The 20,384-nt window shown below is 45.7% G+C and overlaps 1 protein-coding gene across 3 annotated transcripts in view; it reads left to right on the top strand.

Moving 5' to 3' along the window:
* The window catches only part of scube3 (signal peptide, CUB domain, EGF-like 3), a 73,876-nt gene that overhangs the window by 38,575 nt on the left and 14,917 nt on the right, over nt 1-20,384 (top strand). For 2 of the 3 annotated variants that reach the window (XM_028994310.1, XM_028994308.1), the window contains exons 5-9: nt 4,061-4,204; nt 5,595-5,711; nt 10,963-11,016; nt 15,523-15,639; nt 17,720-17,842. In XM_028994310.1, the coding sequence (XP_028850143.1) occupies nt 4,061-4,204; nt 5,595-5,711; nt 10,963-11,016; nt 15,523-15,639; nt 17,720-17,842 (555 nt within the window). The remainder of the gene's footprint in view (nt 1-4,060; nt 4,205-5,594; nt 5,712-10,962; nt 11,017-15,522; nt 15,640-17,719; nt 17,843-20,384) is intronic. The other variant, XM_028994309.1, reaches the window with a different exon arrangement.

Raw genomic sequence — 20,384 nt, 5'->3', positions numbered from 1 at the left:
CTTCTTTCCTCTGAATGCCACCCCATTTGCAGGAAAATGCAGCGGTGCTGGCAGACCGGCCCAAACGGTAGCACTTTGAAGGAGAGCTGCTGGCAGGGGTCTTGGCATATGCCGAGCAGAGGCTCCGGGCCTACCCCCGTTCCGAACAGTCGCTCTGTGTTTATTGTCGCTCATTAAATGCTTTAAAGGCTCATTATCTCGCAGGGCAGAATGCTGCCTCCATTTTCCCCTTGACGACCACTGTTTCAGGGAACAGTCCCATGGCAACCGGGGCTGTGCTCGTGTGCTTATTTTGGGCCTGAGCAGAGAAGTTGCCATGTCCTCCTCTAGACAAGTGGAAGCATAGCATGTGACTTCATATCCTGTTGTTAGCCAGGGACATAAACCGTAGGCCAGTGCTGTTTTTATGGTGTTTTTTTTTTTTGCGCAAGGTCACTTATTAATGGTCACTGAAGTTTTACTGAAGTTTTTTTTGCCCAAAGCCTTCACTGGCCATGGGCGGGGTGCGTGAGGAGGCAGATGCTTTGCCAGGCCAGCATGGTTCACTGACATTTAATCCACTGTGCTGATGGGTGTCTGCTGAAACTGGGACCAGCCATGGCCTCATTATCCACAACTGGGCGGCTGCCCCCATGCCACAAGCCGCTCATGCCATCCGAGCTGCCCTTATGTATTTGTCGTCGATCCCCTGAAAGGTTCCCTGCTGCTCGGAGCAAGATGAGCGTACTGTGGAATGTTACCACCAACCCTACTGAACCTAAGGCATATTCTAATGTAACAGGCCAGAATCATCATTAATTTTGATAAAATCACTGGATTTGTCACAACAGTAGCATAATACACAATATCCATCCATGCATTTTTTTTTCCATACCCACTTCTTCCAGTTCAGGATGGCTGGTTTTACACCAAAATTATTAATTGGTGTACGACAAATTAACCTACCCATCCAATTCTTATTACATGGTCACAGACGCTCCGTTGTTGAGATTCAGATTTTGCATCTGGAAATGATCGATATGATATTTGTTAATGTAGCATAACGTTTTATTAATTGTTCTAAGATGTATTCAGTGCCATTTGGTCATGATAAGGATTGTGTCAATACAATAATGTATGCAGTGGTCTGCGTGACACTCATTGGCAGTCTTCGTTGTTCAGCCAGGAACCTGGTACTTCATAAACTCTTTTTCTGCTGTGCTCATACAGGTCTTAACAGCTATTTCCAGGTGTTAGCATTAAAGTTTTACTGGCAGCGCTAACTGCTGTATTTACTCAGTGGTGCTAATTGAGTGTAGGAAGACAAACCGCATTAAACCTGGTGCAGACCTGCCACGTCACGGTAAATGGCCAGAAAATGCAGCTACTGTATGACGAGAGGCTTGCGAAAAAGCAATTAGCATCCTGTCCAATGCAAAGAAACCATTATATTTCTTTTTTTTTTTTTTCTACCAATGCAATCAAAGGTGCAACTTTCTCCCCCCCCCAAAAAAATTCCCAACTGCACTCAGAAAGTTCTTTTCTTTTGGCAAATAAACTCTGCAGCCAAGCGGGGAGCATTTGTCAATTTAATGCCTTGGCGCAATACGGTAATACACCTTATTACTGCATTTCCCCTTTAGACTGATGCAAGATTATGCACGTCAGGATGTGCAGACAGATCTGAGAGGCGTGGCTGCGGGCCAGAGCAGTGCCACGAGCTTCACGAGGAGCTTCACGAGGGGCATTAAAGCCATTACTCTATTAGAGACCTGCCGAGATGATTCCCGCCGATTGCGTTTGATGACAGGCTTTGTCCTGTGGACGTGCCACCTGCCGCGCCGACCGCACTTCTGCGCACCGGTGCTCCTCCTTTTCAAATCCACGCTAATCTGCTCACTAGAAACTGCCGCTGATTGGCCTAGACCCGTTTTTTTTTTTTTTGTGCTCTTCTGTCATTTAGCTTTACCCTCTTTCTGTCTCTGTAGGACACTGGCATGCTTTTTTTTTCAGGTGGGAATAGTGTTTCACAAAATCCTCCAGGAAATTGCAGGGTGTTCATTCTATGTTGTCGAGCAACTTCTAGATTTATTGCGAGCAAATTGTGGGGTGTTTGCTTCTGCACTCATTCTCATTTCTCTAAAGCGTGGGGTTTTGGGGCTTTTTCCTCTCTGGCTGTGCCTGAAATTGAGAGAATGAACATGCACGTGATCCCGGAGCCTCCAGATGCATCCCCGTCCACTACTTGCCCTTCCTTAAACCCCCCCTTCTCTCTTCATCTCTTTTTCGCACCTCTTCTCTCATGCTTTTGATTCCAGTTTTATTTCCAGCCGTAGGCTCCAGGGAGCCGAACATAATACGCGCTGTAACGATGAAAGCTGGCGGCATTTGGCAGGGAGCTGAACGGGGCGACCGCAGAGCGTGGACGGAGCCTAGCCTGGGGAGTGCAGGTTAGAAGGGGGGCATTGTGTTGGGGCTGCCACTTTACGGCCCTTCAGAGAGGCCGTGGCCCCGCTGCACCCACCCCACAAATCCCAGCTCGACCTGGCAGTGATGGATTGGTCTGAAGCATCAAGGGAAAGGTGCTCCTTCTTTGGAGTTGGAGGAGGGAATGGAATGTTGAGTGTGCGCTTTTTTTTTAATTGGGAAGGGTGGCGCCTTGTTTTTCACTGTGATTTGGAGTCCGAGGTGAAATATCACCAGGCTTATTTTAAATCCACACGTCAGACAGACATCCTGACAGTCGCTATGGCGACAGGCAGACTCTGGGTCATGGTTTCTCACATGCTGTACATTAATTACATCTTTTAGTAAGAGCGTCATTGTTGCGTGCGTTTGCCGAGGTCTGAATTACGCTGCCACAATCATGTCACATTTTGTGCATGTATGTATCCCCTATTTGAGCAACTTGTTTTTTTATACTTGAGTTATGTCATTTGATACATTTTTCCATTTCCATTTACGCCATTTATCAGACATTCTTATCCAGAGTGACTTTCAAACAGTAATTACAGGGACAATCCCCCCTAGAGACACTCAGGGTTAAGTGTCTTGCTCAGGGACACAATGTATTAAGTGGGGTTTGAACCTGGGACTTTGTGTTCTTCTACTTCATCGGCCAGTGTCCTACTCACTAAGCTACTACCAACATTTAAATACAGTTGTCTGAAATTCCTTTCCATCTGACTCTTCTTAGATAAAATGATGCATGCTGCATCAGTCCTCACTTGTTTCACAGTTTGCACAAGATTCTCAATGCATCACCCTTAATTTGACCAAGTCTTATAAACGCATCGAAATCTACAGATGTCCCCAAGATGACAGCACACACGTTTCACACATACTTATGCTTGCTCAATATAAAACTATGTTTTGCTCAATATTACTTGGTAGCTCTTTCTTGCTTTCTATGTCTATTATTTGACTCTTTGTGGATGTACCCCTCTAACAATGCAAATAGCCCTTCCCCAAGTCCATCAAGACAGGCAGCCTCACCGAGACATTTTTACACATCTTTAACAAAATCGAAGAACAGAAAATAATGATACGAAATATTTCCAGGATGTTGGGCTTTTTTTTTGGCAGAACATGTGGAAAACAGGAGGATGCAATTAAGTCTGTGGACCCTGTCCAGATGTTGGAGTCTGTAAGTGAGTAATTAAAAGCAAGTCTTTCAAGCCATGTCCTCGTCAGCATATATATATATATTTGCACGGTTGCGTCCTCACCCCGCTCTCCCTCTCGTTAAGAGAGCCCAGTCAGCTCCGCTACAAGCTGACGGGGCCAGTGGAAGTCCCGAAATAATGATGTTTGGTGCTGTGGCTTGGGACGTGTCTGAGAAGCGCCCTGCGGTGGTTTGTGACTCCACTGAGTAGCAGATTTGGGGCCGTGTGCTACTGTGCCACTACTGAGTAATGTCCTGGTGTGACCTGGTGTGCAGTGCGATGCTCGTTCTTGTAGACATTTCAACAAATGACCTTACGAAGGCTCACTGTACTGTTTTCAGATCAATTCACATAGGTTATTTCAGTCTGCCAGTAAAAAACACTCATCCCTCTATGTGCCTCTTTCCATTCTTCAGTGCGAGTCGATGGCAAAGAGGGTCTCACTTGCATGGACAAGAACCACGGCTGCACCCACATCTGCCGGGAGACGCCCAAAGGTGGCATCGCCTGCGAATGTCGGCCGGGCTTCCAGCTGACCAAGAACAACCGCGACTGCAAGCGTAAGTGAGGCACACACCTTTTTTTTTTTTTTCCTGGCCGAGAGTGTGGTGCAATAATTATATTCGCAGGTCCTTCACACGCAGACATTTTCTGTGTGATGCATTTCTTTCCTTTTGGAGATCTGAGGTGGCTCTGTGTATAGACTGAACGCTTAAAATGAAAACCGAGCTCAATTATCAACAAGTTAAACTCGGGTCGATACGGCAGCGCCGGACAAAATCCACCCACACTCCCCTGCAGATTGTCTGCCCATGCGTTGGAAATGACCCAAGACGCCCGGTCTGCCGGTGGAGCTATACTTCCTGTGTGCTACAGCTTCACCAGCAGCACTCTTAAGACCCTGTTCCACATATTGTGGTTGCAACGTAACTAATATGTACAGTTTTAGATTTTGACAGCATGCATTTAGTCACTTCTGTTTCCCATGGTGTGTGTGTTTGGGTAGAGGAACTGAGGAAATAGTGTCAGTCTTTCAAGCAAGATGGAGGATTTTCCTTCACTCGATTATAGAAGTTGTGAAGAATCTTAGAGCCTTTTCAGCATAGTCACACTCACGCACAGACACAGATGAGCTAAAAGTTGTGATGTCTAAAAACTGAGCTGAATTGTCATAAAGGTGAAATGAATCTGAAAAACCATAATATAATCTGTCTCTTGTACTGTTGTGTCCTATGTTGCACACACAGTCCTGGAGAAGGATATTTCGACTCACTGTATACATATTTGTGTATTGTTGAGATGACAATAAAGCGCTACTTACTTATATATCCAAGTAGAGCCACATTTCTAAACTCACAGCGCTGTTTTTGGTACTCGCTGCTTGAGCACTTTTACAGTGATCATGTAAATTGCACATAGTCCTCAATTTCTCACCATTTTACCCACTATTTAAATGAATTTCCACACGCTCACCAGCCTGAGCTATTTATAAGGCTTTTATTAAGCCTTTATACTGTACACTTGGGCTTCACCAAATGTGTTACCTCAGCACTTATCAGTGTCTTTAAAAGTCAGGAAAATTGGCAGACCAGTGCTTTGTGGCATTTAGTGTGTGTTTGTGTGTGAAGCGTGATTTTTGTAATGTAATTATTTAATTGATTAAAATATATATATATATTTAATGACTTATATTTTCAACCCTATCATGCACTTTATATCATGTGGTAATTTTTCAGTCTTACATTATGAAAGTGTTTTTTACTTGGAATACATACAAGACATGTTTTCGAACAGCAGAAGACACATTATGGACTATGGACAAGTTTGACTTGTTACATCTTTGTGAAAACAGTGGTTGTCATGACACCATTGAAGGGGAGGACTTGACGTTCTTCTTTTTCACTCTAGCTTTCTTCTGTTTTAACATTTCCTTTGTCACTTCTCTCACAGTCACTTGTCACTATGGTAACGGGGGATGCCAGCACACCTGCGAGGAGACGGAGCAGGGGCCCAGGTGCGCCTGCCACATGAAATTCGTCCTGCACAGCGATGGCAAGACCTGTGTAGGTGAGTCACCACCACGGCAGGACAGTTGCAGCCTTTTTTCAGGGTTTTTTTTTTTTTTGCCTCTGGAATGTTTCAGCAAGGGGCTGCTGAATACCTAGGGGTGTTTCGGAGTCAGCCAGCTTCATCCTGCACACAAAACTGAGAACGATTTTACCGTGAAGTGCATAGTGGACCATTAAGGAAGAAAAGGAGGGACCAGACTTGGACCTTCTACGCACATGTGCCTGAACCACATTCATGGCAAAACACAACTCTGGCCTCAGCACAAGGGCACAATTTTCTATGTCTCCTATTCTGGGTTTTTAGAAATGAATATGTGGCAATAAATCACTTGCCTTCATTTCCAAAAATACAGAAGAATGCATACATTAAGTTGAAGAATGCATGCCGTTAGACCTGCTATTGTTATCAATACCATGGCGTTGCAACGCCAGTTGCTTTCCTTAACAAAATATATTGGTGTGCAAATAAAAAATTGTACGTGGACATGCATTACATTTAGAATTTTCTTGTGTTTGTCTGCAAGTTCACATCCACTCAAGAGTTTTTCCATGTAGCTGCAGGGCTGAGGCAGACAAGTTAGACCTGCACCTGCTGACCAATGCATGCCTTGTGCAGCAGCATTCATTATGTTTAAACTACACTTGAACCCGTGCTAAAAAAATAAATGGAGAGATACCTTATTCCTGAGCTCTCTGCATGCTACTGCACTCTGGAAGGCCAGGAATGTCTTCATGCACATGCCAGTTGGCTTCAATGTGAGATCGCTTCGTGCCGGAGCGTCGACGTGCGCACGTTCATGCGAAACTGCTGCACCTGCGCAGATGTTTCCGCAAAATGTGTAAAGATGTGCAGCGACCCAGCACTTAATTCCAGAAAGCGATGCAGGCAGCCCACGGTCCGCAGAGCATGTTGACGTGATCAAACCATGGCGTAAACATTAACCTAAACCCTGGTGCGCCGTGGATTTGGCAGCTCGATTCATGTTCACGTCCGGACCTGTTGCGATTACTGTAATCACAATCTGGTAACTGCTTGTCACAATTGCACAAGAGTAATCACTTAAGTTGGGGGAGGGCTGCATGATTCTGCATTTTTTACAGTATCCGCGCTTTTTAACCACGTCACCAAGACGCAACGCTGACACACAAGACAGGCTTGTGGCTTGCTGTCCTCGCTAATCTCCGCTCTTGCTTTCCTTTCCTCGACTCTCTGCTCCACTATAGGACATTTAACTGAAATTGTGCCCCAGAGCAGTGAAACTGGATAGCGGCAGTAATACCGGATATCTTCCTCAGTTTAAATAATGTCACTCGGCCTGGGGACGTTGAAGAATACAGAAATGAAGCAGATGAATGGATGAATGAATGGTACAATTTGCTAGTCAGCGTGTACAATACAGTACTATATGCAATGTGTCATGTAGATGTGGATGACAGTCAACAAAAAATGCTTTGATTCGTAATTCACGTTGATGCTGATAGGATGCTGAAGTTGCCAACCGTAACATATTAGCTAGGTGAAGTAATTTGACGAATTCACCAGCCCCAGATATTGCAATGAAAAAATGTCACAAGGATATATACACAGTGGTTTTACACTTGCATTTCAGAATGTTTTTTTGATATATATTTTTAGGTATTGTAATGGAACATATGACTGAATGTATTTAGTATTCAGCCATCACTGTTTTGCTGTCCAACCGCGCATATTAGCTTCATGTAGCTACTGGTGTATATGTACACAAGCGGTTAAGTAGAGGAGCAGTTTTGGGCTTGGCCGTCCCCTGCTCCATCTCCACAGTCTCCATGTCAAGGTCTCTGCTGACCATCCTATCATTAGAGCGTAGCGCTCCGAAGCGGATGGGGGCACCAAAAGGCTGTCACAGTGGCTCAAATAACATGTCTCCTTTCGCTGCTCGGCCAAAACCTCAACGTGCTCCTGAGCAGAAAACAGAGTCAACCATGCTGACGAGTCGTAAAACTGCCAGGCATTTTGGGCTACCTCCTCAGCCGGAATGGGATTCGGGAGGTGGCGGTGGGCTGGAGCTGTGAGCGTAAGCCGAGGCATAAAACTGGTCACAGGCCCCCAATTTGCGGTTGGGGCCTTGTCCCCAGCCTCACACTGAGAGGCACTGTTAGTTAATAAAGCCTAAATAAAGCAAACACAAGTGCAATAATGAGACCTGATCAGGAGGCTGAGTGACACCGAGAATGCAATGGCTTCGCCAGATGCACTTGGGACGAGGAGTCTGGTTTTCTTCCGTTTTTGTATCCCCTGCTTAAGGCCTTTCTGGAGCTGCTTAAGAACGTAAGAAAGAAACAAACAAGAGAAGGCCATTTTGGTTAGAGGCAAACTATGCCATGAGAAGAAGATCTTTCTCAGATCCAATCTAAAGTGTGTACGCATTAACTCTGGTCACAGTGTTTTTTAATTAGAATTTACGGTGAAATACCTGTTTTGCTGAACAGCACTCTTTTTGAGGCCAGATTACATGGGTTTAAACTCCTCACATCTGGTGATATAGTCCAGCATCCTATGGGCATTTATGATCGCGTCCCCACAGAGAGAGGGGGACATGTGTTGTCTCCTTTCAGCTTCTACCGTTAGATGTTGCCACTGTGGACCAAAAAGTCCTTCCTGGCGCAACCGTCCCCATTTACCCGGGTCTGGGACTGACACCAAGAAATGCACAGTCCCCAGTGGCAGGGTTTGTAAGAATGGGACATTTACACCCTCAGACCTTTTTCATACTTAGATTGCTTAATTTTCATTGAATCAATAAAGTATCTGTACTTTTTATTTCTATTTCATGTCTTTACATTTGTCCAAATTAAAGTTCATGTGCCAATTATCAACCAAGTGGTTAATAAGATGGAGATAACGCGGTATCTTCAGAGCTGCTACCTTAGAATCTGCTACACATCATCAGAACATTTAACCAGGCATCAATATTCTATAGAAATGAGGAACAACTAGGATCGAGTCCCCCACTGTGGACACAGTCCCATAGTGACACATTGGCTCTTAAAACATGTTTAGCAAGCACGAAGGTTTAGGGTGAGACAGGGTGAGACAAAGTGTGTTTTATTAAAATGAACAGAGACCCAAAGGGACCCATAATGCTTGATAATTAAAGCATAAAATACGGATGGAGAACAGGGGAGCTGTGTAGTTACAACTGGTGTTTGACTGGTGTTCTCTTTTTCCTGCTCTCACGTCGTCCGCAGAGTTTTTCCACAACACAGGGCATCCTGCTTTTTAACTTCTTGCCTACAGAAACAGCTTTTGCACACGCACAGCGCACAGTGACGCACACTCAGATGATTTGGGATGATTGGAATGGGCAGAGCCTGATAGACTCCATACAGCCTCATCAGGGCCAGCGCCGCTTTTGGGCTTTAAGGGGCACGTGTGTTTCCGGGGGAAAAAACAAAGCAGTGAAACCAAAGAGAGGGGAGGAAAAAACTCACTGTTGTCATGTGGAAGTACTAGAGCTGTTGGTACAACAAATCACATGCAGACCCCAGCATTGATGTAAGGCACGAGGATGCTCACATACACAGACTTGCAAACATGGGTCATACCAGTACACACATATACAGACCTGTGCATAACTGTCTAGAAAGTGTCCCAGAACGTTATTCCCTTCCTGGATTACCCAGAAATCAAATATGCATGGATACTGCACGTTGGGTTTCAGGTTAGATTGTTTGAAGTTGCATCTATCTGGCACATAGTTGAGGAATGACACCCAAGGGCACGTCAGAAGATATAGTCTAGGAGAGGATGAGCCTTCAGCAGCTACTTGAATTGAGTTTCATGTAACCACAGATGAGAACAGTCTGGACTGTAGAGATGGAAAGATGGTGTTCAACGGAGAACAGCGTTATTGTCAGAGGGCTTATGATTTTTTATGATTATGATGGGTACAGATGGGTGCATTCTGTAGGCAAGCATTAGTGAAGGTCTTTTGGCTGTCTGTGATGTCGGTTCTTGGGTTGGAAGGTTGTATTCTGGTTAGAATCGGGAAGTGATCTAGATGAAGACACTTTTGTTAATTATATGCTACTGTTGCTGATCTGAGAAAATAGAGAGGCATCTTTCACGACTGGGATCAGTGTCTTTGCTAAATGAATGCTGTAACGGGCAGTGTTGTCTCGTCTCAACCGTGTGTAACCATGTGCAACTGCAGCCTCAAAGTGTCTTAAATGGGTGATCAGATGTGCACTTTTGTTCTTTTGAAAGCACTTTCAGCTCAGTTTATTTGCATGAGTGACATTGCATGGACTTTCTGTTGCTCTCCTGTCTCATGTTATGCATCTACTACAATGCTGTACTTACAACACTGGCTTTTACTTACTGCTCGGATCTTTGCATTTGTACTAAACCCCTCTCCGGGATGCCCCTCCTGTCTTTCCGGCTTGCTGCGGCCACTCTGCAGCAATGATATTTAGCTCTAAATATCGAGGCTTTTACTGAGCTGTGTCGATTGTAAGGAGCCGGCTCGCCGCAGAGCAGAATAACACTCTTATAAACAATTCAGATTATCATGAGCATGTTATTAACATGGATAAATGCTGGTATATGGTATGTGATGTAATGAGGTAATAATATTCTGAGGCCTGCATCTAAAGCAATTATTTTTTTAAACTGACATGCCAGTTTTTAATCATGTGAGTGCAATATTATGATAAATATATATTTGTATTTAGTTTACTTCTAATCAGTAATGCAATATGTCGGTAGAATTATTGTGCCATATTTACAAATTTTTCCATAAGTGCTCAGGTATGTACTTGCCACTGTTAATGCAACCTAGGATTTAATGAAAGATCACATGAAGCTTTGAAGTTGATTATACTGTTCCAGAGGTTCCCAATACAGAAGTGTTTGCCTTAGTGAAGATTTTTGGCAATAGTTATTTGTTGGTAATGGGAGCGTGTTGAAGCAGCCAGCAGCCCTCTCCCCACAAATCCATAACTGATTATAATAGGCCAGAAACGTGGGATATAAGTCCCTTCACAAACCCTAGACAGAGTGAATAATCGTGCTCCCGCAGACCCTCCACGTCTAGATCAGCAGGAATCCACATCTCAGCAACAAAACACATTTTTCTCTCTAATATTCTCCTGATTATTACAGAAACATTGAAAGGAAGTTGCGTGTTAAGCACTAAAGCGGAATTTTTTTTTTCTTTTTTCTTTTCTTTTTTTTTTTTTTTGCTATATTTGTGTGTTTGTGCGCACAGGGGAAAGGGAAAGGAGTATTCCACACCCGGCAGTACCACAGCTCTTGCCCAATGGTAAATATCTCTGTTACTTGTCTATGTTGGCTCTTTGACCCCTCCCTCCCCTGTGTCTGCCCCTGTTTGGACGTGGCCAAGTCGGTGCGGTGACTAACCCAAAGGGCATCGCCTCAACCTCTGACATCTGACCCTAACCGCTGCCCCAACCTCCCTCCTTCCACTGTGTTTTTTTTCTCCGCACTCTTCAATACAACCAGCTGCTCCCGTCCAGCTCTTTCCCCCGGCGCTGCCCGAGTGGCCGGGGTTAAATGCGCCTTGCATGTGCATTTCAAATCTCTGCTTCTAGATGCTTTGATCCTTCCCAGCTCACTTAGCCGATTTAAGACCTCGTTCAATGGCACATATCGACAAACACTCATTACACCATTAACACAGCGGAGTTGTTGCCGAGCCTCGCAGTATTGGGCACAGAAAAGGATGCTTGTCGGACGTTATGCCTTCCTTATCAAGTGTTACGTGCTGCTCGTCCAGGCTGGGGTTGTCAGCAGACGTTTTATCAGGGCCGTTCTCATGGTGTCAGGCTGACGGCCCCGGGTTCATGTCTGTTTTGACACATCGGCTCACAGAGGTCAGGCTCTGCTTTCAATACCAGTGCTGGATGTCAGGGGAGGGGGTGATTTAACTTGTTTTTTTCTCAATCAGAACAGAAGTCTTTGACATCATGCTTATTTACTTCTGTCTGACTGTTACACCCAATAGGCCATAACATAATTTCAGGCGTCATTAGACGGGACATAACGTGCTCCTCGGAAATATGCAAAATCGCTCCAAGAGGACTGCCTGCTCCCTGTTTCGTTTACTTTAAGTGGGGGGGCGATCGCTGGCCTGGCAAAAGCACCCCGAAATTCACCCCCCTCCCGGCTCTCCACAAGATGATCCCCGCGAGCGCAGAGGACGCGTGAAATGCCACGAGACGGAGAAAATGAGGTGCGCTGAAGCACCACTCATGTGCAACGAACAAGGCTGCTGCAGTCTGGCAGAGTTCGGGGGAAAAATAAAGTCGTAAATCTGTATTAACGTGTCGTTCTCTGTGACTGCCCATTAGAAAGATTTATGGCATAATTATAAATCTTGTGAAAGACATACATGGAGAGAGAAAGCGATAATCTCCTCTGTTTTCAAGGGATGATGGAAATAATTGAAGTTTAAATATATGAAGAAAAAAAACAACTCTCTCTTGTCAATCATGTAATGGTCAATATATAATGGAAATCAAAACACTGTCATGCAACTCTGAATACAGTTTCTCAGTTTAAAAAGGCTTTGCCAAACGAAAAAAAACATTTTGGCTCAAAAAGATGCTTGAAATCATTTTTATTTTATGATTTATTCATTTTAATCTTCATTTGACGTTTCAGTTTTACATCTCTTGTTCGGAAAAAGGTCAAGTTCACCTGTGTGTAAAGGATTTAAAACATACAAAAAAAGTAATGAAATAAAACACTATAATTAGAATGGCAAAAGCAGACAGACAAGAAGAGGCAAAATAGTTTTACGTTATCAGTGTGACGTGTTGACAGGTTGCTGGTTAAATAATCTCAGACATAAGGCATAAAATAAAACGTTTCCACTCCTTTCTGAGAAACTTTTATCTGTAGTGAAGAAATGGTTCATCTCTGATCCATCTGTTCATAAACAACGTCTTTCGGCAGAAGCGCGACTTACGATCATTCAAGTTATTTGTCAAACTGGTATTAAAATAAGATGTCATTTCACATTTTTCTCGCTCACTCTCTGTCACCAAGACTTGTCCCAGTGGCCTATAAAAAGTGTTCCTCTTCACAATTCACAATATAACCTCTCATTGACTAAGTTCACAGGGAGATTGAAGAGTTTTGGCTCATGACTAATGACCGTTAACCCAGGCCAGGGTCTTTGCCGAGGAGGGAAAAGCCTTGAGCCTTTATTTCACGCCTCACAAGACACGCTCTGTTCTTATACCTCTCGGTCTGTTGTGTTGGAAAATGTTCTCCAGTCAGCTTTGTTAGGTTCTGCGACTGACGTAAAAGATCAAACGCGTGATGTAGCTTGTTGACGGCTTGCCGTAGGACGTGCTGATGTCTGAATTACAAACTAGTGTCAGTGTTTGTGTTATTTTCTCTCTCTCTCTCACACACACACACACACACACACACACACACACACACACTCACACTCACACACTCTAAAACAGGTTACAAACTCCTGGTAATTTTGTTCAGTTTCTAGTTATCCCCATACGGCTGACAAGCCTCCCACCCTCTAGCCCCTCCATCATTCTGTCGTCTGCAGCTCGTTGAAGGCGGGTGCCGGGCGCGGTGGCACGGCGAGGGTTCGATCACGTGCTAAGCCCACTGGCCTTGTGACGGTCTCTCTGTCACACGGAGAGGGGCGTGAGGCGAGCGGAGCAGACGTGTCACGCCTGTTAGCTGTGCCGAACACACATCTGGTTCCTGTGTAATTTAGAAACGGAGTGGAGTGGATTTGTTCAGAGCTCCGTGTCTGGAAAGACAGCGCCAAATCCCACATCCCCTTCCTCCAACGCGTTTACGTGTTTGTTTGCTTCTGCGGCTTTGATTTCTTCTGAATGTTGCAGGTCATGTCAGAGAAATCGAGTCTGTCCTCCGTGGAATGTTTCGTGCAGAGACCACACATCTCTGTAAATGTGACCTGGAGAGACCCGAACTGAGGACGGCAGTGACAGTGACACTCGAGCAGGGGGATGCCCTTCAAACGTTCCCATGACAACCTTGGATGCTGGTCCTTGTGCACGACGTAAATCACATTCTCGTGGAATGTTTGGTTTAAAATGTGGTGGCGGAGGCCAGGGTTTCGTGGGTTCGTCCTTCTGATTCGTTGATATGTGTCATGTGGGTCTTCAGTTTGTGTTTGTTTCCCGCGGTTACGGTGAGAGTTGGTGGGGTTGGGGTGCTGGTGGAGTACAAGCACTCTGGGGAGACACGAAAGAGGGATTATTTCTCCTCCAGCTCGTATCACGACAGGTGTCATATAAGACAAATAAACCTCATTATATTAATGAGGTTATTACTGGCCATAATGGGGCACTTAGTGTCCTTCACTAACATCCTTGGGATATCTGTCCCCGGGACAGAGAGAGAACCCTGGAGAATGTTATTATGTTTGCTTGGCTCATATATAGAAGATGAGACTGTTAGCTTCATCATAGCCTTGTGTTGGTGATGAAAACATCTCTGTTAAAGAGAGAGGCAGATATAAAAACCGATGACACTCTTCAGCGGACTGTTTGAGCAGAAATTAGTTGTCATTTTGGATAAAAAGAAATGTAATTGGCAATTGAACAATTACCACTGAACAATACAAATATCGCAAGTTTACAATTTAAATGATTGCATCATTGGTAATGAAATTGGTGACTGTCAAGGAAAATATTTTTTTAAAATATATTGCACTAGAAGATTAATATGAAGCATCTGCATTGAAAGTGGTGAAGACGTGAACTCTCACGATAATATATCGTATTGCCCTGTTCTACGTTCTGAAAGCAGTTTGAGCTGTGGCTTTTACTGTTCCTCGTTCCCGTCGTTTACGTCCAGGCGTGGTCAACCCCAGCGCGGCATCTAATGTCCGTCAGGAGCTCCAACAGTGGAGTGGCCTAGCGGTTAAGGAAGCGGCCCCGTAATCAGAAGGTTGCCGGTTCGAATCCCGATCCACTGAGGTGTCACTGAGCAAAGCACCGTCCCCACACACTGCTCCCCGGGCGCCTGTCATGGCCGCCCACTGCTCACTCAGGGTGATGGGATAAATGCAGAGGACAAACTTCACTGCGTGCACCGTGTGCTGTGCTGCTGTGTACCACATGTGACAATCACTTCACTTATTATTAACGTCCGACTTGCCGCCGCGGGGAGCTGCCGGCCAGCGTTTCACTCGTCTTCTTTACTCCTCCTCTTCACCTGGGTCCCCTCCAGGCACCTGGACAAATTGATGTCGCCGCTCGTCGACCGCTTCATTAGTAGGCAGGAGAGGGTCTTCTCTCGCTTCCTCCATTAAATTTGAGCCCTGGGGGGGGTCTATCGGAAAGCCATTAACATTCACGCCGCCGCCATTGGAGCGAAAGCTTCTGAAGGAGACGAAAGCTCTGCTGGTGTTGGGTAACAAACGTTCCTGTGAAAATTCGTCCGCAGCGCTGACAGCACGTCACCGGCGGCTTTTCATTTCCTCGTCTCCTTTAAAATGCCTGCTGGAGCCAGAGGGAAAGTCAGAGCTGATAACTGGTTTTGTTTTGAAATTGCTTCTCAGGAGGAACTAGAGAGGTGATGTTGGTTGAGGAGCAGCGCCCGGGTGTTAAATATAACACATATTCTAACATCTGGAAAAATGAATCAACTTTTCCCCCCCGTTTCTTCTCTTCCTCCCTCACATGCCTCCTTTCCTTTGTCTGCCTGGTTTCCTCATGTTCTCCGCGGGCCTCTGCTCCTCAGTCTTTCCCACGGATGTTGTTTTTTTTGGTGTGAAACTGTAACCTGTTTGTGATCTTTGCAGAGACGTGCGCGGTGAACAACGGAGGCTGCGACAGCACGTGCCACGACGCCGTGACGGGGGTCCGCTGCAGCTGTCCTGTGGGCTTCACTCTGCAGCCGGACCGCAAGACCTGCAAAGGTGAGATCAGTAGCCACGCCCTGCCATTTGGGCAGCCACACACTGAGTCCATTTGACTGCCATTTCAATGAAATTCACTGCATGCTGATTGGCCAGTGTTTTTTGGGGTGTGTTTCAATTTGGAGGCTCCTTCAACCACAGCATGCATCCTTCTTTTCCCAGGCTGAGGAGAATTCAGCCAATGTCCCATAATGCATTGCATTGATTTTCTCAGAACATCACTTTTTATGTCCTCAGGCTGAATGTAGACACACTTCTTATCATATTGCAGGTGTCACCAGTTTCAATTGGTGGCAACTAAAGTCTTTCAATTTGTCAATTCAACAAGTCCAAATTAAAGAAGAATTGAGTTCATGGACAGTTTTAACATTTGTCCAAAATCCCGATCATGATTTTAAAAGTGGCATGACTGACAGCTCTCTTGACTTCCTTATTTCTGACAACTTACACTCGCTCCTCTCCCTCGCACAGCACACGCCCGGGTGTAGTGCAGCGTCCGGCTCCACCCTTTTCTTTACCATCTTAATATCCCTTGAGCACAGGGTATGTCTGTGAACCTCTGCTATCAACATTTCAGGATGTCATCAGAGTTCATATTCAAATACAGTAGTAGTATTCAAATACTGTGGTAGTCGCCTAGTGGGTAACACACTCAACTATGAACCAGAAGACCCAGGTTCAAATCCCACTTACTACCATTGTGTCCCTGAGCACTTATTGCTAAAACCCTAAATTGCTCCAGGAGGGACTGTCCCTGTAACTACTGATTGTAAGTCGCTCTGGATAAGGGCGTCTGGTAAATGCTGTAAATGTAAATGTAAATGTACAGTAAATGTCAAGACATTTGTGATAAGTACTCACTGAGCTTCTTTGCCTGTTAACAGCTGGGTGTAAGTTTTGGTTGCTCTTACGGAGCAGGAATATCGTACGTCTTGTAGCGGCTTATGCCAAAAAGCGTGCACAAACGCAGCAGCGAAGGCCGCTAGGATCTTCTCTTGAATATTTATGAGCTTGCGACGGTTCCGTCTGACCTTAACAGAGCCCTTTCATCTCCCCGCCACTCTAGCAAGACATGATTCGCTCACGATGTGGCTGGGCCTGGAGAAATGCCCTGCCCCAAGTTTGACATTTTTATTAACACTTTAAAGATGGTGGTAAATGTGTACCACTGCGTTTTTTAACTTTTTTTTCTTGCACGGGTATGAGGGACGTTTATGAAAGCGCAAAACAGAGGGATGGAGCGGCACAGAGGAAGGAGGGAGAGGGAGGGGGGGAATAAAAGGGAAACCGCGAAGTCGTCGGGCTGCGCTGCCAAGAGCGAGAAGTCTGCTTCCCCCTGCGGTGCTCATAACGCCACGCTAACAATGAGGATAAAAGCGCTGCAGGTTTTATTAGTTCTGTTTGAGGAGGAAACAAAAGGCAAAACAACTGCGGAGCGGCGCTGGCAGGAGAACACAGGCTCCCCCTGCGCCGGGCCGGGCCCACTTCATGCCCGGAGAGAGGGCAGGGAGGAGGGGAAAATGGACACCGGGATGGGGACTCCTGACGCAGTTAGACGAGTTACGCACACAGGCAAATTAACTTAACGCCTTCTAGACGGAGCAGGAGAGGTTTACAGGCCGTGCGGTGGGGCGGCGGCTTCCCATCAGCCCCTGTCTGCTGCCGTATCAGTCCGTATCTGCCGAAATGGAGTCGGGTAAAGGCTAAAATGTCCGTTATTGACGCTGTTAGAAGTCATTGTGGATGTGATGACTGCATTAGAAAATGTCCCTTAATTGCAACACGATGGGTCCTGCATCTGCCTATGTGTCTGCAGATGTCGGTTACGGTCCCATTCAAGGCGCTCTGGATAAGGCTGGATGTAAATGACTCATGGGTTTTTGCATTTCTGTTCAACTTTAGGTCATGTGGAGAACATGTGGCGGCCTAGAAATTTAGCAAATTGAGTTTTTTTTTTCTTCTGTGCAGACGTATTGTCCTACAACTGTTTCAGTTCTGGATTATTTGGGTTTTGAACTGCTGGTGTAGCGGAACAGTTGCCTTGTTTGCCTGAGCCTTATCCACCATTTCCGCTTCGCAGACATCGACGAGTGCCGCCAGTACAACGGAGGCTGTGACCACGTGTGCAGGAACACGGTGGGCAGTTTCGAGTGCAGCTGTAAGAAAGGCTACAAGCTCCTGACCAACGAGAGGACCTGCCAAGGTAGGCTGCTGACCCCCCTCATCTTCTTCAAGTACCCGCCATCTTCATCTTCTATGGGGGGGGGGAGAGATATTCTGATTTTACCAAACATAAAAAAAAAATAAAATGGACAGATAAGCAGTATCTCAAAGTGTATGATTTTGTAGCTAATAGATATATATATATAGTATATAGATATATACTGTACATACATATATACATATATATATATATACACACACACACACACACACACACAGATAGATAGATAGATAGATAGATAGATAGATAGATAGATAGATAGATAGATAGATAGATAGATAGATAGATAGATAGATAGATAGATAGATAGATAGATAGATAGATAGATAGATAGATAGATAGATAGAGATAGCCGCTGTCACAGTCGGGTGCAAGTGAGGAGAGATGAGAGGAGCTCGGCTCAGCTGCTCGTTCCTCCGGGGCCCGCAGTGCAGCATCTGGCACCAGCAGAAGTGCAAGACGGAGGGAAAAAAAAAAAAAAAAGAGTGAGAGCAAGGTAGTTATCTTACAGAAATAAAATAAAGGGTGAGATATGGAAGGAGAGGACTGGTAATTGAGACCAAATTGTGTTACGGCTATTTGGATGTACTTTGTGCGGTCTTGCACTTTATGTGCTTTATACGGTAAAAGTAAGGGACAGTATGCAAATATGCAAGTGATCAACAGAACATAACAGTGGAATATGAGGGAAAGGGCGTCGCATCGCAGTTTACGATTTTATTAATGTTTCCTTTTTAACCAGTGCTGAGCTGCTGGAGTCAGACTGTCTTCACATTTTTATGAGCTCATGCGCGTTTGCTCTGCACATGTCCATCAGTGCGGGGCCGACGCGCCGGCGTGTTCTCACAGAAAGCCGGCCTGTCAGCCTGAGTGAAGCCAGAACCCGGCGCTGATTTGTAACCTCAGTAGTGACGGCCGGGCTCCAAGAAAAACCCACATTTCCCGAAGCAATCAGCATCTTTTTCGGGGAAGCGATAAGGCCCCCGCTCCCATGTTCAACACGGGGCCAATGAATGAGCAGGACCTTCAGAAATCATTTGGACCGGAACAACGCGGCAGGCTTTCGCACGTGCTTCTGCTTCTCGGCACTCCTGCGTTCTCAGGCGCGCGTGATGGCGAGATGCAGGATTTTGTCCCCCCCCCGTAACCGGTTTGGGGGTGTGGGTTGCGGCGGTCGCGCTGGGAGCCTGCGTAGCGGCCCGTGGTCTGCGGTGGTTTTATTAAGGAGTCTCGGGAGGAGGCGGGTGCTCCTCGCCACCCCCGCGGCGGCGAGCGGCCGGGCCGCGTTCCCCAGACTGCGCTCCCCTTCCACACGCACAAGTGAATAAACCCTGCACTTATTTTAATTACCCCCTCTGTTCCAGCTGGTAATTGCCTCTGTTTTGCACGTTGGGCCAGTCTGCTCTGTCGTTACCGTAATTAAGCAAAAGCCGTGTTCTCTGGGGGGGCGGAAACTCTCCGCCCTCCTGTGCCAGGCCTGTCTGAAAACCAGCTGAACTGGGTCATCAGTCATGCTTAAAAATAGAATTAATTTTTTTTAATTTTGCAGGCCCTCACAGCTGACACCCCACAAACTTTTCCTAACATACAAAGAGAGTGGGTCTGCAGTAGGTGTCGGGGTAAGCTTGGTATTAAATGAGGGTGGTATGCGCCTAGTGGGTAACACACTCGCCTATGAACCAAAAGACCCAGGTTCAAAACACACTTACTACCATTGTGTCCCTGAGCAAGACACTTAACCCTGAGTGTCTCCAGGGGGGACTGTCCCTGTAACTACTGATTGTAAGTCGCTCTGGATAAGGGCGTCTGATAAATGCTGAAAATGTAAATGATCCAACATGGTGCACTGAAGACAGTATTTGTCCATATTTGAAGACATTGGACAACTGGTCTACATGATGAAACTGGTACATTTTATCATCCCTCTAGCTTTGGCACTTATGGTGCGGGTGGCTCACACCGGCCCATCTTGGTGGCAGGTCGGAATCACAGAGAGAGACAAATTAAATGGGTGGCTGGGACTAAGTGGTTGCAGTTTCACGCCTGGAGTGATGCTTGGTCATGTGCAACTTTGGCCCCAGAGGTCTATCTAGGTGAGCCGAGGTTCATCACAGATGTTCATCACAGTGTGTGCCCATTTAATCTGTTACAGAATGCTCGGCTGAAAATCTGTGGCTCATGCCCTCAGAAATATTGACACAGTGTCTGCGTTCCGAATATCCATGATTTTGTCCTTTATGTTGGGAAAAGGTCAACATCCCAATGATTTCATTCCCAGACACTGTCTGCAGAAGGGTGCTGGTAGCTGATAACGGTTTTGATGACCACACACCGGGATCTGGAGAAAGCCTGGTCTGTCCAACATACACCTGTGCACACATAGACATACGAACGTATGATCAGTTATTACTGTTCGATGGATAAAACAGCCTCCTTACCTCTTATAATAATAACAACCATAATAATCATAACTTAACGTTCTTTAAAGTAAAATACAATATGCTGTGTTTTGTAAAGGCAT

Source organism: Denticeps clupeoides, chromosome 10 (genome assembly GCF_900700375.1).
Source record: "Denticeps clupeoides chromosome 10, fDenClu1.1, whole genome shotgun sequence".
Lineage (NCBI taxonomy): Eukaryota > Metazoa > Chordata > Actinopteri > Clupeiformes > Denticipitidae > Denticeps > Denticeps clupeoides.
This window is presented reverse-complemented; position numbering and strand designations above follow the sequence as displayed.